Consider the following 23787-nt stretch of genomic DNA (forward strand, 5'->3'; position numbering starts at 1 on the left):
ACGAGGATTACATTGAGAGGTTTAAATAAATAGTATCATATTTGAGCAGGAATGCAAGGTAGAAATAGTAGGGGGGAGGGGGAGAGATAAACAGGAAAATGGAAAAGAATGCGGATTCAGGTGTGGGACAGGGCAGTGTCCAGAAGTGGACAGACAGAGAAGAGCACAGAACCAACTTATATAGGTAGTCTCCATCTTGCTGACAATAGATATCAAAATCACTAACACGGAAGAGAACACAATATATTAGGTCGAGAGAAGTTTTTAGCAAACACGAGGAGTGTTTGATGGCTCTGGACCCGTACTCACTGGAGTTTAGAAGAGTGGGGTGGAGGAGGGAACTCAGTGAAACCTATTTAATTTGAAAGCCTAAATAGAGTGGATGTGGACAGGATATTTCCTGTAGTGGGTGTGTCTAGGTCCAAGAGGGCACAGTCTCAGAATAGAAGGAAGTCCATTTAGAACAGAGATGAGAAGAAATTTCTATAACCAGAGGGTTTTTTCCCAACAAGTAGAGAATTCACTAAAGCAGAGGAGAGGCACTGTCTGGAGACAGTGTAAAGGCTGTAAAGGATGGGGTCAGTCTACCACAAGTTTAAAGTACAGGGAAAGATATCAATGGAGCAAAAAGTAATCTGGCTCCTGTCTAAAACGGTACCAAGATACACATAGATTGTGAATAAGCATTCTAAAATCATTTACTCTCTTCACCACCGATACGGGGTAGGAGCATTGTTACATGATACACTGCAGCAACACACTGGGATTTCTTTGACAACACTTTCCATACCCATGACCTCCATTTGCTAGGACAAGGCCAGCAGAAATATGGGAATTGCATCACCAAGAAGCAGACTTCAAGTCACAAAACTTCCCTATGTAGATATACATCATTAACAAAACTGAAAATCCTGGAATTTCCTCTCTGACAGCACAGTGGATATAGCCACACCTCAAACACGGCAGCAGTCCAAGGCGGCAGGCCATCACCACCTTCTCAACAGCAATTAAATGCTGGCTCACCCTGTGGGGACCCAATTCCCTGAATTAATACAGAAAAGACAGCTCACTGCATACAATATAAGCACACAAAGCGTATTTAAAAAACTCTGAAAAGCTGTACAATTAGCCATGTGGGAGTTTGATATTGTAATGGAAGAGTCCTGGCTCTAACAACAGAAAAACTTGGCACCAGATATTCTTGAAAGGCAAGAAAACATCACTATGCCATGAAGTGAGGATGTCCTGGAGACAAACTGATTAGGTTAAAATTAAGAAACTGTGTTATTGTGTTGCTTGGACTTAAACTAATGAGACTATGGAAGAGAAAACTTAGTAGTAAAATTAGTAGGGAGATAAAAAAAAGTGATAAAGGAGGAATCAATGATCTTGATATAAACTAAGGCAGTAATAAGAATCAAATGTGGATGGATGGGATGTTTATGAGGTATGCACAGATCTTCCTCGACCAGTCCACGATGATGGAGACATTGCTGGACATTGTTCTGGGCAATGAAATGAACCAGATGAGGTTACACTGCAGGATAGGAGACTGCTTTGCTTAACTATGCTAAGGGAAATGGAGACCTCAAGAAGGCAACAAATTCCCCCATACACAGAAGGATACTCAACAGCTGTGGCAGGGGTTGAATGTTTTCACCTCCAAAGTAACACTAAGTGACATACGTGAAAACAAAGTTTCGCTCCCAGATGAGCTCAAAGCCTTTCATGCTCGCATTGGCAGACAGAATATGGAGGCATCTTCACAAACGCCATCAGCCCCGATGACCCTGTAATTTCAGCCACCGAGGCTGATGTGAGGGTACCGTTCAGAAGGGTGAACTCACTATAAGTACCTGGACATAATGTACCTGGCCAATTACTGAAGACCTGTGCTAATCAACCGGCTGGAGTGTTTACTAAGATCCTTAACCTCTTGCTCAGCAGTCTGAAGTACCCACCTGCTTCAAGCAGGCTTCAATCATATCAGTGCCCAAGAAGAACATGGCGAGCTGCCTCACTGACCATCATCCGGTAGCACTGACATCCACTGTGATGAATTGCTTTGAGATGCTGATGATGAAACACATCAGCTCCTGCCTGAGGAGAGAATTGGATCCACTCCAATTTGTCCACCATCACAACAGGTCAACAGCTGATGCCATTTCATTGGCTGTTCACTCAACCCTGGAACGTCTGGGCAATGAAGGTGTATACATCAGGATCAGCTCTGTAATCAACACTATCAGCCCCTCAAAACTAATCAATCAGCTCCAATACCTAGGCCTCAGTACCTCTTTGTGCAACTGGATTCTCGATTTCCTCACTTGCAGACTCATAAGACATAGAAGCATAATTAGGCCACTCAGCCCATCCCACACGGCTCTGCCATTCCGTCACGGCTGATTTATTATTCCTCTCAACCCCATTCTCCTGCTTTCTATTTCTAACCTTTTATGTCCTGACTAAGCAAGAGCCCGTCAACCTCTACTTTAAATATACTCAGTGACCTGGCTTCCACAGCTGTCCATGGCAATGAACTCCACAGATTAACCAATCTCTGGCTGAAGAAATTCCTTCTCATTTTTGTTCTAAGTGGATATCCCTCTATTCTGAGGCTGTGCCCTCTTGCCCTATACTCACCTACTACAGGAAACATCCTCTCCACATTCACTCTATTTGGGTTTTCAATATTCAATAGGTTTCACAGAGACCTCCCTCCCCATCCCCATCATTCTTCTAAACTCCAGCTACTCCATCATACCTTATCCCTCTCATTCCCATACTCAATCTTGTGAATCTCCTCTCAACCCCCTCCAGTGTCAGAACATCTTTTCTTAGATAAGGAGCCTAAAGCTGTTCACAATACTAAAAATGCAGTCTAACCAAAGCCTTATGACATGTACCAACAGGCCCACTCACTTTTTGAAACTAGAACTGTCTCCAATTCACTCTGCAGTCAATTCAGATTAGCAAGCACATCTCTTCCACAATCCCCATCAGCACAGGTGAACCACAGGGTTCTGGACTTAGACCTCTGATCTATTCACTTTATACTAAGTACAGATCCAATATCATATTTAAGTTTGCTGATGACACCACTGTTGGCTGAATTAAAGGTGGTGATAAATGCGCATATAGGAGGGAAATTAAAAATCTGGCTGAATGGTGCCACAACAACAACTCACTCAACATCAGCAAAACCAAAGATCTGAGTATTGACTACAGGAGGAGGCAATTGGATGCCTGCAAGCCAATCCTCATTGGGGGATCAGCAGTGGAGAGGGTCAGTAACTTAAAAATCCTTGGTGTTATCATTTCAAAGGATCTGTCTTGGCTCCAGCAAACAAGCACCATTACAAAAAAAGCACAGAAGCACTCCTACTTTCTTATAAGTTTGCGAAGATTTGACACGTCATCTAAAACTTTGACAAACTTCAATAGATGCGTGGTGGAGAATATAATGACTGGTTGCATCATGGATTAGTATGGAAACATCAATGCCTTTGAACAGAAAAGCTTACAAAAAGTAGTGGCTACAGCCCAGTCCATCACAGTTAAAGCCCTTTGCACCAATGAGTGCAGCTAAAAAGACTGCCATAACAGAAAAGCAGTATCCATTCTCAAGGATCTCCACCATCCAGACATGCTCTCTTCTTGCTGCTGCCATCAGAAAGGAGGTACAGAAGCCTTAGGTCCCACACCACCAGGTTCAGGAACAGTTATTTCCCACTCAACCATCAGGCTCCGGAAGCAGAGTGGATAACTTCACTCATCCCAACACTGAAACAATTCCATAATCTATGGACTCTCTTTCAGAGAGTCTGCAACTTATATTCTCACTATTATTTATTACTTATTAACATATTAATATTATTTTGTTTTCCTTTTTATATTTGTACAGTTTGTTGTCTTTAGCACACCGGTTGCACATCATTGTTTATATTGATTCTATTCTGTTTCTTTATATTTACAGTGAATGCCTGCAAGAAAATGAATTTCAGAATTGTGTATGGTGACATACAGCAGCGGTCCCCACCCACCAGACCGCAGACCGGTACCAGGCCGCGAGTAAACGATATGATTTGGTGATATGAAACAATATGAGCCAGCTGCATCTTTCCTCATTCCCTGTCACGCACTGTTGAACTTGAACATAGGGTTGCCAACTGTCCTGTATTTGTCGGGACATCTTGTATATTGGGCTAAATTGGTTTGTCCCATATGGGACCGCCCTTGTGCTGTATTTCCCCCGCCAAGGTAGAACATTCCTATGAAACTGTTTGTAAGCCGAAATGGCAAAAAGCAAAGAAGCAATTACCATTAATTTGTATGGGAAAAATTTTTGAGCATTCCCAGACACAAAAAATAACCTACCAAATCATACCAAGTAACACATAAAGCCTAAAATAATACTAACATATAGTAAAAGCAGGAATGGTATGATAAATATACAGCCTATATAAAGTAGAAATAATATATGTACAGTGTAGTTTCACTTAACAGAATCGGGAAGATTAAGCCAAAACCGATTTGCAGAGAAAAAAAAATTGGCACGTGCACGCATGTGCACACAGGTGGCCGCGCAAGGCTTCATGGTCATGGTAGTCTTTCTCAGGGTAAACACTAGAGTCCTGTATTTGACTGCTACTTTTGTCCCTTATTTGCCCCCCCGCCACCCCATCGGCCGGTCCGCAAGCATATTGTCAATATTAAACTGGTCCGCTGTGCAAAAAAGGTTGGGGACCCCTGACATACAGTATATGTACTTTGATAATAAATTTACTTTGAACTTCAACAATTCGGGCCATGCCATCTTCCCGCAGCTACCATTGGGCCAGAGGTACAAAAGCTAGAAATCCGACACTACCAGGTTCAAGAACAGTTATTTCCCTTCAATCATGTGATTCTTGAACCAACCTGCACAACCAAAATCACTATAGTGTAGGAACACTATCGCCAGTTTGTACTATAATTGACTTTTTAATTCTAATTGTATTATTTCTTGTTAACATTGCTTATAATTTGTCTTTTCATATATATTGCCTATCTTACATGTGCCGGCGATATTGCTGTAAGCAAGTTTCTCATTGCATGTTCATACATGCTTGTGCAAATGACGATAAGCATGACTGAAGACCACTGAGCATTAAGAGTCAAATGAAGAAAGGCCAATTTCAGTGGAGCATAGATAGATCCAGGCAAGAAAACTGGAATTCAAAAACAGATAAGCTTTGAGATTATATAAATACAATCTAAGGAGATATATACTGTATACATGAGAGGTCTGAACTTTATTTAACAATGGTCTCTTAATTCTACCTCTGTGTTATTCTGTTGGTAGCACTTTAGATTTTTTTTGCACTAATCCAGATTACACTATTATCTTTGACCCTTCTGCTGTGTTGTGCTTGTTGTTATACTTACTTCTACCATGTATCGTTTAGAGTAAACAGCTTCACGGAAGCAAGGAATTCCATTGCATACTGGTGTACGTCACTTACCTGAATCTGTAATCAGAGAAAAAAGACCCCAGTACCATAGAAACTACAGCACAGAAACAGGCCTTTTGGCCCTTCTTGGCTGTGCCGAACCATTTTCTGCCTAGTCCCACTGACCTGCACACAGACCATATCACTCCATACACCTCCCATCCATGTATCTGTCCAATTTAGTCTTAAATGTTAAAAAAGAACCCGCATTTACCACCTCGTCTGGCAGCTCATTCCATACTCCCACCACTCTCTGTGTGAAGAAGCCCCCCCCTAATGTTCCCTTTAAACTTTTCCCCCCTCACCCTTAACCCATATCCTCTGGTTTTTTTCTCCCCTTTCCTCAGTGGAAAAAGCCTGCTTGCATTCACTCTATCTATACCCATCATAATTTTATATACCTCTATCAAATCTCCCCTCATTCTTCTACGCTCCAGGGAATAAAGTCCTAACCTATTCAACCTTTCTCTGTAACTGAGTTTCTCAAGTCCCGGCAACATCCTTGTAAACCTTCTCTGCTCTCTTTCAACCTTATTTATATCCTTCCTGTAATTTAGTGACCAAAACTGAACACATTACTCCAGATTCAGCCTCACCAATGCCTTATACAACCTCATCATAACATTCCAGCTCTTATACTCAATACTTTGATTAATAAAGGCCAACGTACCAAAAGCTCTCTTTACGACCCTATCTACCTGTGACGCCACTTTTAGGGAATTTTGTATCTGTATTCCCAGATCCCTGTGTTCCATTGCACTCCTCAGTGCCTTACCATTAACCCTGTATGTTCTACCTTGGTTTGTCCTTCTAACGTGCAATACCTCACACTTGTCTGAATTAAACTCCATCTGCCATTTTTCAGCCCATTTTTCCAGCTGGTCCAAGTCCCTCTGCAGGCTCTGAAAACCTTCCTCGCTGTCTACTACACCTCCAATCTTTGTATCATCAGCAAATTTGCTGATCCAATTTACCACATTATCATCCAGATCATTGATATAGATGACAAATAACAATGGACCCAGCACTGATCCCTGTGGCACACCACTAGTCACAGGCCTCCACTCGGAGAAACAATTCTCTACTACCACTCTTTAGCTTCTTCCATTGAGCCAATGTCTGATCCAATTTACCACCTCTTCATGTATACCTAGCGACTGAATTTTCCTAACTAACCTCCCATGTGGGACCTTGTCAAAGGCCTTACAGATGTTAGACTGATAACAATGGAGAATTAGACTGATTAACCACATTTGCATGGAACGGAAAAATTAAAACAACCAAAAAGTTTGAGAAAAATCTCAAGGAAGCAAAAATATTCCACATGCAAGAATACAGGAAACAGGAAGTCTAATTAGGCCTATTCAGGGACTAATAAAAGAGATCCACCCAGAAACAGAGCATAGCAGAGGTATTGACTGAATACTTTGCATCAGTCTTTACCAAGGAAGAATATACAGTTGGCCTCTCAGCAAAGGGAGATACTTTTGAGACATGGCTTAACTACAAGTTGATAACAAACAGGCAAGGAAAGGATTGGCACACTTAAGATAGGGAGCAGTTGCATTGTGTTCTGGATAGATTAGTTCCATTGAGGCAGGGAAAGGATGGTAGGGTGAAGGAACCATGGTTGACAAAAGATGTGGAACGTGTAATCAAAATGAAGAAAGAAGCATATTTAAGAATTAGGAAGCAAGGGTCAGACAGGGCTCTTGAGAGTTACAAGATAGCCAGGAAGAAGGTTAAACATGGACTTAGGAGAGCTAGAAGGGCACACGAGAAGGTCTTAGTGAATAAGATTAAAGAAAACCCAAAGACGTGAAGACCAAGAGGATGACAAGAGAGAAGGTAGGACTAGTCAGCAACGGTACAGGAAACAGGTGCCTGGAGTGGGAGGTGGTAGGAGAGGTCCTTAATGAAATATTTTCCTTCAGTATTCACCAGTGAGAGGGACCTTGATTGAATGTGAAACAATGTAAACCAGGCTGACATGCTGGAACATGTCACTGTTAAGAAGCAGGATATGCTGAAACTTATGAAAAATATTAGGATCCATAAGCAGGCTGGAGGGTGGCAAATGTTATTTCTTTGCTCAAGAAAGTTCACAGGGATAACTCTGGAAATTATAGACCATTGCGTGATGGGCAAGTTATTGGAGACGATTTTTAGATACAGGATTTACAATCATTTAGAGAAATACAGTCTGATTAAGGATAGTCAGCATGGCTTTGTGAAGGGCAGGTCATACCTCACAAACCTGATTTTATTATTGAGGAAGTGACAAAACAAATTGATGAAGGTAGAGCAGTGGATATGGTGTATATGGATTTTAGTAAAGTGGTAGGCTCATTCAGAATGTCAGGAGGCATGGGATCTAAAGAAACTTGGCTGTGTGGATTCAGAATTGGCTTGCCATAGAAGGCAGAGGGTGATAGGTGGAACATACTCTTGCTTGCCAGTGGTGTTCCACAGGGATCTTTGTGATTTTTACACAAAACTTGGATGAGGAAATGGAGAGGTAGGTTAGTGCTTTCAGATGACATTTAGGTTGGTGGTGCTGTAGATATGTAGAAGATTGTTGTAGGCTGATAGGATGCAGAGCTAAGCTGGGAAGTGACAAATGGACTTCAATCTGGAAAAGTGTGAAGAGATTCACATTGAGAGATCAAACTTGAAGGCAGAACACAGGATTAATGGCAGGATGCTTAGTAACGTGGAGGAACATACAGATTTTGCGTCCACTTCCATAGATCCCTCAAAGTTGCCTTGCAAGTTTGATAGGGTTGTTAAGAAGGTGTATGGTGTGTTGGCCTTCAAGAGCCACTGTAAAACCCTAGCTAGACCACACTTGGAATATTGTTTTCAGTCCTGGTTGCCTCTTTATAGGAAGGATGTAGAAGCTTTAGAGAGGGTGCAGAGATTATTTACTAGGACGCTGCCTAGATTGGAGAGCAATTCTTAATAGGATAGCTTGAGCAAGCTACCACTTCATCTTTGGAGAGCATGATTGGGGGGGTGGGGGGTGGGGGGGGGGACTTGACAGAGACGTACAATATGATAAGAGATATAGACATTTTCCCAGGGTGAAATGGCCAATACATTGGGGCATAATTTTAAAGTGACTGGAGGAAAAGTATAAGGGGTGTCACACAATTTTTTTATGCAGAGAACAGCAGGTGTGTGGAGCACTCTGCCAGGAGTGGTAGTAGAAACAGATTCATTAGCCACATTTAAGAGATTCTCAGGCACATGGATAAAAGAAATATAACACTACGGGCTGAATGACCTGTACTGTGCTGTTATGTTCTGTGTTCTAGATCAGTTAATTACACCAGATGGGATTTACTTTGGCTGCTGAGGGAACAGATACTGGTAAGTATAGCAGGTATTGGGGATATTTATCCCAACATCTAAAAATAACAGTCCACAGACAATATACAAATATTGGTTTCAAAAAATAAATGCAAAGGTAAATCCAGCAACTATAGACCAGCTTACTATAGTACCTCAGCAACAAAACATTGCATTCGCCAATTTTAAGTAAATTGCTCCCCTCTGTCCCTTCTCCCTCTCTTCCTGATTTTCCCAGTTCCCCCAGAACCGATCTCACACACCCTGTTTCCCCTCCTTTGCTCACTCCATCTGCTCTTTACCCACACATTCCTCCCACCTGGCCCTTCCTCTTACTGAGAGCAACAGTAAAAAAAAATCAGTGCAAGTGGAGAGAGAATATATGATGTGAATTGTAGATTGGAGAGCACTGATGTACTGCACGCAGGGTAATGGGGATCGTTGAAAATGAGTGTGTTTTTTTCAATGAATACATGTGATTAATTCACTAAAAATGTAATAACTATGCATGTTAACACCACTGGCAACCTTACTGGCATTTATTAACCACTAAAGTGCTAAATCATTTTATTTTATCTCAAATATATTTGATGTTATTAGTTTGTGTAGTTTTTGTAATAAACTTTTTATATATCTTTGATACATGTCAACTGTTCAACAGCCAATCTTTGGACTACATTCAACCAGCTTTCAGGATATTTTTATTAAAAATAAACATCTGTTTGGCAGCACTTGTCCTCCCACCACTTCCATATTACCAATTCATGTCAACGGAATTACTTCACAAAAGATCCTGTTAACACCCTAGGCCTCACCACAATGAATGGAGCTAACTTGTACTCTCAATCCCAGTGGGAAACCACTCAAGATTAAATTCTTACGTCTGCCAGCATTCAACAAGGATAACTCATCACTATCCATAAATTCTTGGCCAATTTGGTTCCCATCTTATCTCATTCCCAAAGCAGTTGCTTGCTTGTGGTTAATTTCTATCCCAAGGTAAAAATGCTCATCCCTGTGCCCCTAATCAGAAGCAATTTTGTCATGATGAATTTTTGCCTTAATAATCTCAACTATCAATCCACTGTCATTTTGTTCGATAAAAGTTAAGTGTGAAATGTTGTAGGATCATAGCCATACAACACAGAAACAGGCCTGTCAGCCTACCATGTCTCTGTTGACCACATTCAACATCTACTCTCAGCCTACTTGCCTTCATTAGGACCATATCATTCTTTGGCTTCCTTATTTAGACGTTGGTCTAACTGCCTCTTTAAATGTGGTAACTGCCTCTGATTCCACCACCTCCTCTGACAGCATGTTTCAGATACCAACCACACCCTGTGTTTAAATAAAAATGTACTCCTTCAGATCCCCTTTACAACTCCTTCCTCTTTTTAAAGCTGTGCCTTCTTGTTTTTAAACCACCTTTCCCCTACCATGGGAAAAGATTCTCACCATCTACCCTTTCGTAATCGTACATGCCTCCATCAGGTCACTCATCAGCCTCCTACACTCAGGAAAAAAATAAGCCCAGCCTCCCCAGTCTCTCCCCCATAACTGAAGCTGTCCAATCCAAGCAATATCCTGGTGAGCGTCCTGTGCATTTTCTTCAGCAAACCGCATCGTTCCTGCAATGTGGTGATCAAAGCAGCACACAATATTTCAAGAACACCCTAGTGTACACTCCGGATGTTCTCCCCTCCACCCCCAAAGGTAAAGAGCCATCAATTAATTTCCACAAGAAAAACAAATCATAGGTGATGAAATAACTGATATTTTCCTTAAAGCCTGTAGTGTATCATCAATTCTACTTCTTTAGTCCTTCAACATCACTCACGCATGTTTAAACTCTTCAGCCATTGAGCAATTTTAATGAAAGACCACCATCATTTGAAAATAGAAATCCTATTTTTAAGATTCAGCCAATAATCATTGCAAAAAAAATTCAGCAGTAACCAGCTCAGTACAAGAAAACAATGATGTACTCTAATGATGTAACAACAAACTCATAAAAGGTTGCAATAATTATGCCACCAGAATTCATTTACATTTCATTTAATGCATTTCTTCATAAATTGTTCGACTGGCAGATAACTGTCCGCTGTCCAATCTACTGGGAATGTTGTAACCAAAATTGAATCTGACAACTGCACAACAGCAACGACTAGTAAGGCCTCCGGCTCACAGACCGGATTCAATCTTGATCTCCCGTGTGCGGTTCGCGGAGTTTGATGGCATCGACTCCCTGCCCGACCTCCACCTTCCTCCCACATCCCGCGCAGGTTGCTAAGGTAATAGACCGCTATATATTGCCCCTGGTGCGTTGTTAGGTAGTAGAATCTGCAAAGAATTGATGAGGAATGGGGTCTTGATGGTCAGCATGGACTAAGTGGGCCATGCTGAATGACTGTATTAAAACAAAAGTTCAGTTCTCCATATCCATTAAACAGACACACACACACACACACACTTGCAACAAGATACCTACATCCAAATGCAGTTATACATTATGTAATAATCAATTCTCTACTGATTATTAGAACTTAATTAAGTACCTTGTTTAAGTGGTGTAGAATTATTCTCAAACATCAGGAGCATTTTATACCTCAGCCTCTGAACTAGTTTGAAAATCGAAGGTACAGTGAAACTATCACAGAGACTGTAAATGCTGGGACCTGAAGCTACAAACAACCTTCTGCAGAAATCCCCCCCCCCCACAACAGATTGCTTTTTGCACCAATAACCTGGCTTCCGATTGTCAAGAAATTCTGATGGCTTGCCATCTGACTCACTCACTGGACAGTAATACAAGCCGGAGCTCCAGAAAGCCGGCAACAGTCCGGTCTGTGGCCAGGGCAGCAGCGCAGACGGTGGGCTTGACCACCAGGGCAAGGAATCTGGTTCAGTTTATGGTTGAAGGACCCTGCACCCTTTAAACTCACGGTGATCATGGTGAGAACATTACAGCAATGATACTATTTACTATGCTGAAGCAAAATGTTGGGCATAAGTAGGCATAGTATCAATAACATCTGCTAGGCAGCACCACCCAGTCTCAAGGTTGCAATATTACTGGAGATTTACTGCGGTTGCATTGAACGTAACTAACAAGGGGCACCAGTAGAAACTTCAAATGGGTTCAGCCCCACAACTATGATAAAACTAGTCACACTCAAGAGCTGTAACCAAAACGACACATGGGTAAAAGTAGACTCAATTGTAAAGACTTCATTGCCAATGTACACATTAACAAAAGTCATTTGGATGAAAAGATCAAAGGACTCTGGCATCAATTGATTTCCCCTTACAGAATACCATTGATAAGGCTCACACTGTCTGACTGGCAACTGAAGATCAATCTTGGCAAGCAATTAAAGCTCCCTGACTTCATCACATCATCATACCCAAGGCCAGACATGGTCATTCTTTCAGAAACCTCCAAGCAGATGGTCATGGTAGAACTGACAGTTTCTTGGGAAAACCGGATCGAGAAGGCATTTAAGTGCGAGAAAACCAAATACCACGAGCTGGCAGAGCAGTGCCAGTGACAGGGGTGGAGGGCCTGATGCAAATCTACAGATGTGGGGTGCATTAGTTTTGCTGGCTGCTCGCTATGCAAAACCTACTCTCTTTTTGGCATTACGTGGGGGGGGGGCGGTGGGCTGCAAAGACAAGAGGCTATCACAGATGCCGCTGAGCTAGCCTCCTGACCTGTGGACCAGTGCCGCTGGGACACAAGCCAGGGCCTGATCAACCTGGCTGGGTCACCTGGGCAAGAGTGTCTGATGTTGAAAGACCCAAAATACCCAATAACCCCAGGTTACATCACTGATGATGTGTCCCAGCACAACCAAGGATGCATCTCAGCATTCTTTAGATCGATAGTGGTGGGGCGGGGGGGGGGGGGGGAGAAAATAAAGCAGGGGAGTTCTACAGAAATTCAAGATTATAGAACACACTCAGCTGCCAATAACCTAGCTCAGGATTTCTACTTGTCAGCTAAACCAGTGTTCTCTCACTGCAGTGCCAAATTACTAGCTCAAATTCCTACTGCAGTATCAACAAAAAAAAAATAACGTGCTAGGCAAGTCCAAAGTCCAGTCCACACCCTGTCTCCAATGTGCCTTGACAGCCCGCATTAATCTCAACCTTCTAACCTTCAGTAACCGCAGTAGCTGGGTGGGTGCAGCCCACGCAGTGCAGAGAGAACTGCAAACATATTTCACTGTGACAAAACAGGTGCAGAACTATTGAGTTAGACACTTGCATAATTAATTATGGACTGAAGGTAATAGGCTGCAACTGGAAGATATATACCACCTCTAATGTTTAAGTGCTCATCAAGAGACCTGTTAGGTAAAGATGGCTATTCTCAGAACAAGTTTTTTTTACATAATCTAACAATAACTGATCTGTTTGTCATTCTGCTTCCTGGTACATATTCCTGATATATATAGATATCAAAGCCCATGTACCAAAGAAACTGGAGCTCACAAGGATATAGGTCTTGACAAGAGCCATTAGATAGACTGACATAGAAGTCAAAGTTCCACAAGACCCCCATACAACCTTCATCCATAGCCAACTAAACATTGCTAAATGCTCCAAGTGGAAGTAATTAGTAAATATCATAGCATATTAACATGATCTATTACTGCAATTATCAAAACTTAAATAATCTCTAGTTCCCTCTAACCCTTTTCTCCAGCGTTTTGGGAACCATCGATCTTCGTTCGACGGAGTCATGAACACAAGGGACTTTGGCAAGGTTACTAAAGTGACTGTTAATTGCAAACCTGAAAATTATAATTTTCCCTTTATACTTTAAAGATTAAATAGCCTCAAGGTAACTGAGATGAGTGTCTGAGCTGTAACTGCCATTAAATCACTGACCAGGTACATCCAACCAGAATTGTATAGATGCTGCTGGAAGACAATTTAATTCCTACCCAATTAAAATGGATGCATACTATTTTGCAAATGGCATTTTAATTAACATTCATACTGCTAAACAAAAGTAAACCACATCTTGGAAATTGTGCATAATTAACTTTGACCATAAGATTATGTTTTATAAACTGCAATGGTATGCTCACATTAAGTCTTTAAGTACAGATGCAAAAAAAGGCTTAAAATGCTATTCATTGAGCTGTGGTCTAGAATGGGCACAAACCTTATAGCCTGCAATGTTCTCAGATTGAATGAACTAATTATTTAATAATCACAATGGATGGTCATAATCCTCAGTGCAATCTGAACCAAACAGTTTTATAATCATGTTTTCCAAACATCAGTGTTATGGTTTAAGACTTCATGTGGGCAGAAAACCTCAGACAAAATTTAATTAACCAAACATCAAAAAGGGAATTTTTAATAAAATGTGAAATGAAAACCTGATGTTTTGCTACAATCATGCTCATGAATACAGTGAAGGAGAAAATACTGCAATTCATAAAACACCAACATTTTTCATGATGCCACAATAATCCTCTGGTACATAAATTAGCATACTGCAGTAAGATTCAAACAGCTTCATTTAGTTTCGTATTATATTCAGAAGCAGAGTAAATATTTTCCTACTCTACCCTCTGCAAGGTGCAGCTCATCCAACATTCTGTTGCCTGGCGGTCTATACCTGACCACACAGTGACTGCTGCTAACCCATGTTGGATCTCTATTCATTTTCTGATCCTCAGGGTTCTTCCAGAAGTCAGGAATGACAAGTAGTCTTAAGTCTAATGATTATTTATTTTAAGATACAGACAAACATACAAATACTAAGCAAGCTAAATTAAGAGCTGAGAACGATGCCAAGAGGTAAATGAATGGCAAAGAATGCGCAAACAGAAAGACAGAAAAGATGGCACCTCTGAAAAATCCATCATTTTAATAATTGAGATAAGAAATTCCTTAGATAGAAATGAACTAGTTAATAAGCTACATAATTAAAACAATTACATCAGATGGTAATGCACTAATACTTAGCCAATGAAAATGAGAAAGGTAAAAAACTGTTAGTTTAACTGCTATACCGCTTTCTGCCAGTTAGTAGGGACAAACCACCACATACTGAGAAAAATACATGAGTTTGTTAAAAAGTAGAAATTCTATAAAAGGTACTATTTAAAAAAACAGTGGTTTCCTACACCCATCACCTACACATAACTTTGTGGAGTTATAAATGGAAGGCTTGCCAGAACACTTGAACATTTGAGGCAAAGATGAATATTTCAGTAGTATATACATTGACTTAGTGGTGGAAGCTGACAGGCAGTGTAACTGAGAGCAGAATAATAGAATGTCCCAGTGATGCACATTGAGAACTAAGTGGATGGAGTTACAGACAGGAATAGTTTAGAGAGTGAAGGACAATCACGGCTTCAAACAATTTAAATAGTAGACCAGAACTCCAATTTCAGTAAGGTGGCCCTAAGAGTTTAATTTGTTTCACTTCTCTCTATCTCACTAACTTCCTGCAATCTATCACTTCATCCAATCTGTGTTCTCCTGAACTTGCATCACTCAGCCTTCATTGTTTGAGAGTAGGCAACTTGCATGCTCTTCTTCTAGAAAAGTTTTTAAATTAATGTAGTTTTAAACATGCAATATCAATATAAATCTTAGACAGGATCTTTCTTAAAAAAACATAAATGCAGAAAAATTCATTTTGCGCTCCAGACACCGAAAGTTGACAGTTCCAAATGTGAACAAGAAGCAGATTTATCATCACTGATATTTGTCGTGAAATTTGCTGTTTTGCGGCAGTATACAGTGCAATACATACAACTGTAAGTTACAATAATATACAAAAAAAAAGTGCAAAAGAACCTTTATAGGCGCAACAGCGCCTTTATTTCCTGCGGAGCATGAAGAAAGCTCACCTCTGTCCCAGGATACTGAAGGACTTTTACCGCTGTACCATTGAGAGCATACTCATCAAATGCATCTCAGTGTGGTATGGCAATTGTCCCGTATTGGACCGCAAAGCACTCCGGGTGGTGTAAACTGCCCAGCGGATTATCGGCACCCAATTGCCCACCATTGAGAACACCTACCATAAATGCTGCCTGGGCAGGGCGAAAAGCATTATCAAGGATGCATCTCATCCTAACCATGGACTTTTTACTCTCCTCCCATCCAGTAGGCACTACAGAAGCCTCCGCTCCCGCACCAGCAGGTATAGGAAGAGCTTCTTCCCTGAGGCTGTGACACTGCTGAACCTCACATCACAGTGCTAAGCAGTATTGCACCCATGTTGTACTGTCTCAGTACTTTTATATTTGTGTGCTGTAGCACTTTTTTTATTCGCAGTTATTTTGTAAATAACACTATCCTTTGCATTTCTGGTCAGATGCTAAATGCATTTCATTGGCTTTGTATCTGTACTCGGCACAATGACAATAAAGTTGAATCTAATCTTAAAAAAACAGCAAAATATTGAGGACCTGTTCAGAAATCTGATGGCAGAAGGGAATAATAAGGAATAATTTATTCCTTAAATATTGAGCATCATTGTCAAGCTCCAGTACCTGATTGTAATAATGAGAAGAGGGCCTGTCCTGGATGGTGAGGGTTGTTAATGATGGATCCCACCTTCCCGAGGCACTAATATTTTTAAGATGTCCTTGAAGGTGGTGTCCACGATGGAGCTAGCTCAGTTTACAACCCATTGCAGTTTATTGATCTTGTGCATTGGAAACTCTATAACAAGCAGAGACGCAACCAATCAGTATGCTCTCCACATACTGTAGAAATTTGCTAGTCTTTGGTGATGTACCATATCTCCTCAAATTCCTAATACAGTATAGCCACTGGCATGAATGTAGCTCTGATCAACATATCCACTGTTAATGAAATGATGGCCTGATTTACAGTATGATATTGTGAACATCAGCTCTCTGGCACTTGAGAAAAGAAATTCTGCAAATGTTATTGTAAATTTACATTACATTAATCCAGAGCATTCCAAGCTGATGCTTACAAGTAAGAATAGATATGACTGAAATAAGCAAGATCAAGTACTTAATATTGACAAGTGAATGGATGCATATTGTGAAACAAACTATCCTTTGACAACATTAAATGAACATCAGGTTTAAACTCAGTGATTTTAATAAATAAAAGGAAAATGTGAACAAAAAAATGTGTCTGCATAATAAAGCAGGAACTGCACAAAGTAACATCATGTCAGCTCAGCAATATTTTACACAGGTTAATGCCAATCGTTAGTACAATAGGGCCTTTTTTTTCTCCTTAAATATTTTACTTCTAGAAAATTTTTTAACCCCGAACTCTTGAGTCAGTGTTGGAATTATGTAAATCATAGCTTACAAAACATAAAATTATCTATAAAGTAAAAACAAACATGGCAGAAATAAATATCAATATAATAACCATGTGTGTCTATTTAGACCTCTAATAACAGAAAAGGCTGCCATTCAGCAATATGCTTCACCACACATTCACCGCTATTTCCCCTCAGGAAACCTAAATATTTGCCCCATTTTTGTGTATAGATGTCCAATCTATCAAACTATTTGTAAGACATGCGTTCAAAAGCTGCCACTTTGGCTATTTCTGTGACCCACTCCTGAAATGATGGTTCCCCCAAGTTCCTCCAGCCTCTAAGTATAATTTGCCTTCCTACCATTATACTTGTCTGGATCCAATTTTGAGAGTGTTTATCCCCAAGTAACCAAAGTGTGTCTCCCAAGACAAAAAGTCTAGGGCAGAAAGGGAGTTGAATACCTGAAACTTCACCAACATACTTAGGTATCATAATCCAAAATCCTTGAATTCTGGGACCAGTGCGCATGTACTGAGTCCCCTTTATCCGCCTCACTGCGCCAGCATTCAGGGGTGGTTTTCAACCCTAATCTACATCACCTTGCGGTAGTCCAATAGAAACGGTGTAGGATCTTAAACTAAGGCACACCCTCCCACTCTTTTGTCTCAAAAGTCACACTCAGGTCTTTTACCCATGCTCTTTTAAGACCCAACAGAATTTTGTCCCCAGAGATTTGCGTTAAAGCTGAATAATAAGTTGAAGCTTCATGACCTTTACCATATGCAGCCAGTACAGTAGACAATATCGTAGCAACTTGTGGGGGTTGCTGTGTAGAACCAAAAGTTGTATGTAGCAATTGACATAGTTGAAGATAACTCCAAAATTGTGACCTAGAAATATCGTACTGTTGGATTAATTGATTAAAAGATTTTAGACTATCGCCATTATAAAGGTCTCCCAATTTAACTATGCCTTTCGCAATAGGGCCTTTTTGATGTGAGATTGATTTATTGTGTTGTCTTTTGTCTTGTATAGCCAATCATCACATCAACAATTGTGCAATAACCTACTTTGGTCTCCAGTGAGATTTTCAACTACACTCTTCCATATGATGGCAAGTGGAAATATTTACTGGAGACAAAAGAGAGACTACAGCTGGAAGAACATGCACAAGGTGTTGGAGGAACTCTATAGGCTGCAACTATGGAGGGAAATAAACAGTCAACATTTTGGGTCAAGACTCTTCATCAGTTGTTGAGGATGACTGCCATTTCTGCCAGATGAAGCAGAAAGGTGGCAGAGGGGAACGGGTTAGGTCTGTTGACAAGAAAGAAGTAGAGTGCCTAGATGGGAGATGGAAGTGTGGAGGGATGGGACATCCATGGTGAAAATGAGGCAGTCAGGATTAGGGAACTGGAAGTTGAAATGGTGCAGAACATGTTAAGTGTCACATATGTAGGTGGGGAGGGATTGAACCATGGAGCACAAAGAGATATGAGGATACAAGTTCAGTGAGACAGGAGTAGGTAGAACTGTAGACACCCTTCGTAAGTCCTGTTGAAGGGTCGCAGCCCAAATCACCGAATGGTCATTTTCCTCCCTAAATGCTGCCTGACCCACAGAGTTCCTCCAGAATTGTGTGTGTGTTGGCAATATTCACTCACAGTTTTTCAAGATGACCCTATATGTCATTTCTCCAACATTCACAAAGTTCTGCAAAAGAAACCTCCAAACCAAACTGGAATCTCACTCACTTTATGTTCCTGCAGCAGGTTCCTCCTTAAAACGATGGGCCACTGAAATTTGCTACAAGTAAAGGAGTGGTTGCACATCCATCTGATGAGAAAAGAGTTGAAAAAAAAAGAAAGCTTACAGATGAGGAGGAGGTGGCACCCAATACTTCAGGCAACCTGGCCATGGGGATCCACACTCTCTGCAGAATCGTTCGTTGAAGAGGGTATCCTCTTTACAAGGCAATCCTCATTTGTGCATGTGATCGCAGGAAACCTGCAGTATAAGGTCATACGGATGCCTGCACTGCCCTCAAGGTCACTGTCAATCACAACTGCTTCAGTCTGTCTCTGTTGATAAATACAAACTAACTCACATTACTGAATTATAAAGTCAAAAAAAGCTCAACTGTCATAGTTGGAGCCTTTGAATTTTTGGTTCCTCAAAGTGCTAGAATTTTCCCACCTCAATCAGACACCTCCCCAAAACTCTGAGAAGCCTTCTTGCATTTGGAGAATGCTCCCTATGCACACATTCTTCACCAGCAGCTTCTGCAGGCAAACCGGAACCCTGCCTCTCCCTTGCTCCACCACCATACACACTGGAGCACGCAATGACTTCTTTCAACCCAGGATCTGGAAAGTTCTGGTTTTTGTTGTGATGTTGCTTTTTGAGAACTGCTTCCTGGCGTCAGAGCTGATATATGAGAAAGGCATAAGAAATTTAACTAGTAACTGCCCATTCCTGAAATGGCAGAATTATGGTTCAATCGGGCTGGTTTTAAATAGGTGGCAATGAATTTGGCAGTCCTTGTAAAAGTTTTCCGAAGTAGCAATGCAGAGGAGGCTGTTAACACTTCTGTAACATTAGCAAAAGAGTGCAGAATAATTTCAATAAATATTGAGCAGCCTACATAAAACACAATCCATCTTCAAAATAAGTGTGCAACCTAACGTTTGTTTGCTATAGTTGACTATTCAATAAACTGAAGTACTTTAGTCTTTTCCAAAACTTAGGCCAACATCAAGAATGGAAAGCTCACTTAAATGCTGGCTTATTATATTTGGCAAGGGTACACTTCATTTTTTTTAAAATCAACCACCTGTCAGCCTTTAAATTTGATGTCATTATCAACAAGAAAACAGAAATTGACATTTTGCAAATGCTCTATAAATAAACTTCAAAAATTACAGAAATCAAGCTTTGAAAATACACAATGTATGATGTCAGAAAGCTAGAGTCAGAAAGTCAAAAACGCCAGTGGTTTTCCTCAGACATTTCAATTTCAGTAGAACTACACAAATAAAATGCAAACACTTGTTCCCAAAGACTCCCAATCAAATATTCACCACAGCACTGCTAACAATTGATATTATCATGACGACAGGCAATTACATTACGCACAAAGCTGGAAAACCAAGGTGTCATTACAATTTAAAGATCTGCCACAAGCTTTGCTATCACTGGAGAGGAAGGGGCAGTCTATTAATTTTTCCTGATTAAAATCAGTTTGACTATGAAAAACTACAAGCATAATTTAGTAATTTCGAGCCAATGGAATTTAAAGTTGTGTAGTTTTGTAATGAGGAGCCAGTAGTTTCAGATCATGCTCAGTAATAGCGACAGGAGTAAGCTAATGTCCCTAGGCTATAGAAAAATCAACCTGGTAAATCCAGATTCTTTAAATACAACTTTCCTATCCTACCGATATGCTCCCAGACCCATGATGAGATGACAAGATATAGCACATTAATTACAAGATTATTGAACAGAAAACAATTCTGATTAAGTTGTGGGCAAGAGGAAGTATAAGTGGGTTATTTATACAGCCATTGCATCTTTTAAGAAGAAATACAAGCCACACAATTAAAACAATTTAAATCATAATCACTGTTGCAAGCTATCAGAATTTTTTAAAAGCCTTGTATTTCATGTTCTAACATAATTCTGCAGCAATTAATCTCTTTTAATACTTATTTATTGCAAGTTATTAAATTCATTGAGTGAGTGCATTGGAGTCCACGTAGCTTTCAGATGGTCCCTTCATAAACTAGAACTTCACAACTTCCACTCGACATTTGTCTGTTATTTCTCGTAGTTCAGGCGGCAAAGTGGCTTCGCCCAGTAGCAGTGCCACCTCACCGCTTCAGCAATTGAGTGTCAATTCCACACTCCAGATCTGCCTGTAACTGACTTGGCACCTCCTCCCTGTGACCATGTGAGATCGCACTGTGCGCTCTCATCCCCCCCCCCCCCCCGCCATACTCCAAAGGCATATTGGGGTGATCTACAGTCATTAATTAACCTTACTAAAAATATCCCAGGCTGGGATTAATTGGCAAATGAGAGAGAAAAGTGGGTGGGGCGGGTGTGGTTGATGGATTACTTTGAGAACTGGCATACTTAACGGGCCAAATGCCCTCCAATGTCAGAAGGAAATAAGATCAGACAATTACTTTCGGAGTGCCCTCTAATTATTCAATATTATATTATTTTGAAAAGGGAATCCTGTGCAGAATATCTAATAGAAACCAAACATTTATAATCGACAACGCATGACCAACAAGGCAGATTATTTTAATAAATGCATTTTGGGACACGAAATCGAGATGGCGAAACAGTTAACATCGATGATTTTAATTTAATGACAGTAAACTGAAAGGGGCTGAATGGCCGACTCCCTTTCCCATATTCCTGGAGCTTTGACAAAGCCACAAACACTCAACTCCTGTCCCGCCGCTCTCATCCTATTAGCACAGCGTAGCGTCTGTAACAACGCATGCACGTCTATCATACTAATATTTTTAAAAGCCTTTACCTTACTTTGACGATGCAATAATATTTATCACTGTATTTTGACACAAAAACATGGGGCAAGCCGCGTTACAGCGCATGATTAGATTTGCGGCTGACTGCTCATCAGTTTACGCCGCATTTCAATTATCAACATTTCATCAGGAAGAAACATAAAACATATTCAATGGATTTTGTGATATTATTGATTACTCACCAAAACTTTATTTTCCACCTTGTCGCCTTTAATTTCCAGTTTTACCTTCTTCTTCAAAAAGATTTTAACCTTCCTGCCGATAACATCCCTGACGCTTTCTGTGAAAGAGCAGCAATAAAAAGTAGCTCGTTTCAGATGTCGTAACCTTCGGTATCAGAAGTGCCTTTTGCCCGATCGCTTGCATTTCTATATAAACTGGTGTGTGCTTCTCTTATCACGTACAACAGAATATACAAGTCGCCGAAAGACACTAATGCATGACAACCCCAATCAGAACAGAGGCAGTATCAAAGTATTTTTTAAAAGGGGAAGGAGTGGAAGAGCTGAATGTGGCTGATAACACACGCACTTAAAAAGGTAATAAACAAACGTGACCCTCTAGGGCAGAACGACAGAAATTAACTTCTTTGTATAACACCCCCCCCCCCAAACACCAGCATATAATCGGTGCAGTAGCCTTGCTTTCCCATCCACGCTCCCATTCCCTCCTCTGTAAGACCTGGGAGGCAAATCCCTTCTCCTTACCGAGCAGCTCTTTCGGAACCTCGGAAACGTCTTCGGTCATGATTTCGGGGAGGGACGCAGTGCCGGTGTGCGAGGTTGCCCGATTATTGCAGGGGTCGCGGCGAGCGCTCAGCTGGTTACATTCTCGCCCCCGTCCGATGTTGCAATCTCCTCGCGTTCCACGATGTACGTTTCTCCCCTCGGCTCGCAGCGCCTCGGCTTCTTCCTCCTCTCCCGTCCGCTCTCCGGCAAGTCCACCCCCAGCCCTCCCCCCCAACACACACAACAACCTCTCAATCCTTGGCTCGCATCTTTCCGCCCCACCATCCACACCGGTCACAGGCGGAAGGACGAGACGCCAGCGTACTTCCACCGCCTCCTCGGTTGAATGAGATCGGGTAGCGGCCGGAAATCCCCGGCTCCCTCAAACACACACACTCACTGATACAAAGAGGCGTCTCCTCGGTGGGGCCACCGTCAGCCGCAAATCACTGCATCTGCGGGAACCCGCCTACCGCAGAAAGGTTACACCGCCACCTGCTGCAACGGAACTCCTGTTACAGCACAAAACGAGACATCCATCATTGTTAGCAGTCGGACACTCGGTGGACGCTCATACCGGTCAGTCCGGTTTTAGTTTCACCTGAAATTGCAATGTTTTGCTTCAAAATGCTGAGCATATAACAATGTCGAACACTCTGGGAGATCTTCCTCTTCCAGTGGAGGGGTTGTTTTGTCTCTGGTGTAGGAAACAGAAAGTAACAGGTAATGCTTGAGCAAGTGTCTTCCAGCACTTTGAGGAATATTACAAATTATTTTTGCCTGCATGAAAATTACAGGTAAGGTCAAAATTAACATAGCATTACCACTGCTCCAAAGAATTAGTTTTATAATCGACTCGGGAGAAAGGGTATAGGGAGAAGAAAATGTACTTGATAACACTTTTATTCAATATGAAAGGTCTTTGACAGAAAGGGATAATTTGACTGGAAAGGGACATTTGCAGGAAGGACAGCAGAGCAGCAACGGCTGAAGTTTCTGCGAAAAATGGGGGAAATGCAAGACAGATATATTCCAAGTAAAAAGGAATTTTCAAAGGGAAGAAAGACACTGGTGGCTGACAAGTGAAGTCAGAGCCAAATTAAAAGCAAAAGAGAGGGCATACAAGGAAGGCAGAGCTAGTGGGAAGATAGAGGATTTGGGAGCTTTTAAAAATTTGCAGAAGGAAACTAAGAAGGTCGTTCGGAAGGAAAAGATGAATTATGAGAGGAAGCTGTTGACTAATATTAAAGAAGATACTAAAAGCTTTTTTAAGTATATAAAGGGTAAAAGAGTCGAGGGTAGATATAGGACCAATACAAAATAACACTGGAGATACTGTAATGAGAGATGCAGAGATGGATGAAGAA

General features: G+C 41.1%; 1 protein-coding gene across 4 annotated transcripts in view; it reads right to left on the reverse strand.

The window, feature by feature from the left end:
* Positions 1–22789, reverse strand: part of LOC134358043 (F-actin-uncapping protein LRRC16A-like) — a 342999-nt gene extending 320210 nt beyond the window's left edge. For 2 of the 4 annotated variants that reach the window (XM_063069926.1, XM_063069928.1), the window contains exons 1-2: positions 22400–22789; positions 21875–21972 (exon numbers count right to left, since the gene is read on the reverse strand). In XM_063069926.1, the coding sequence (XP_062925996.1) occupies positions 21875–21972; positions 22400–22439 (138 nt within the window). In that variant the 5' untranslated portion in view covers positions 22440–22789. The remainder of the gene's footprint in view (positions 1–21874; positions 21973–22399) is intronic. The other 2 variants (XM_063069927.1, XM_063069925.1) reach the window with 1 other exon arrangement.
* Between the last annotated feature and the right edge of the window lie 998 nt (positions 22790–23787).

The sequence above is a fragment of the Mobula hypostoma genome, chromosome 17 (assembly GCF_963921235.1).
Source record: "Mobula hypostoma chromosome 17, sMobHyp1.1, whole genome shotgun sequence".
Taxonomy (NCBI): domain Eukaryota; kingdom Metazoa; phylum Chordata; class Chondrichthyes; order Myliobatiformes; family Myliobatidae; genus Mobula; species Mobula hypostoma.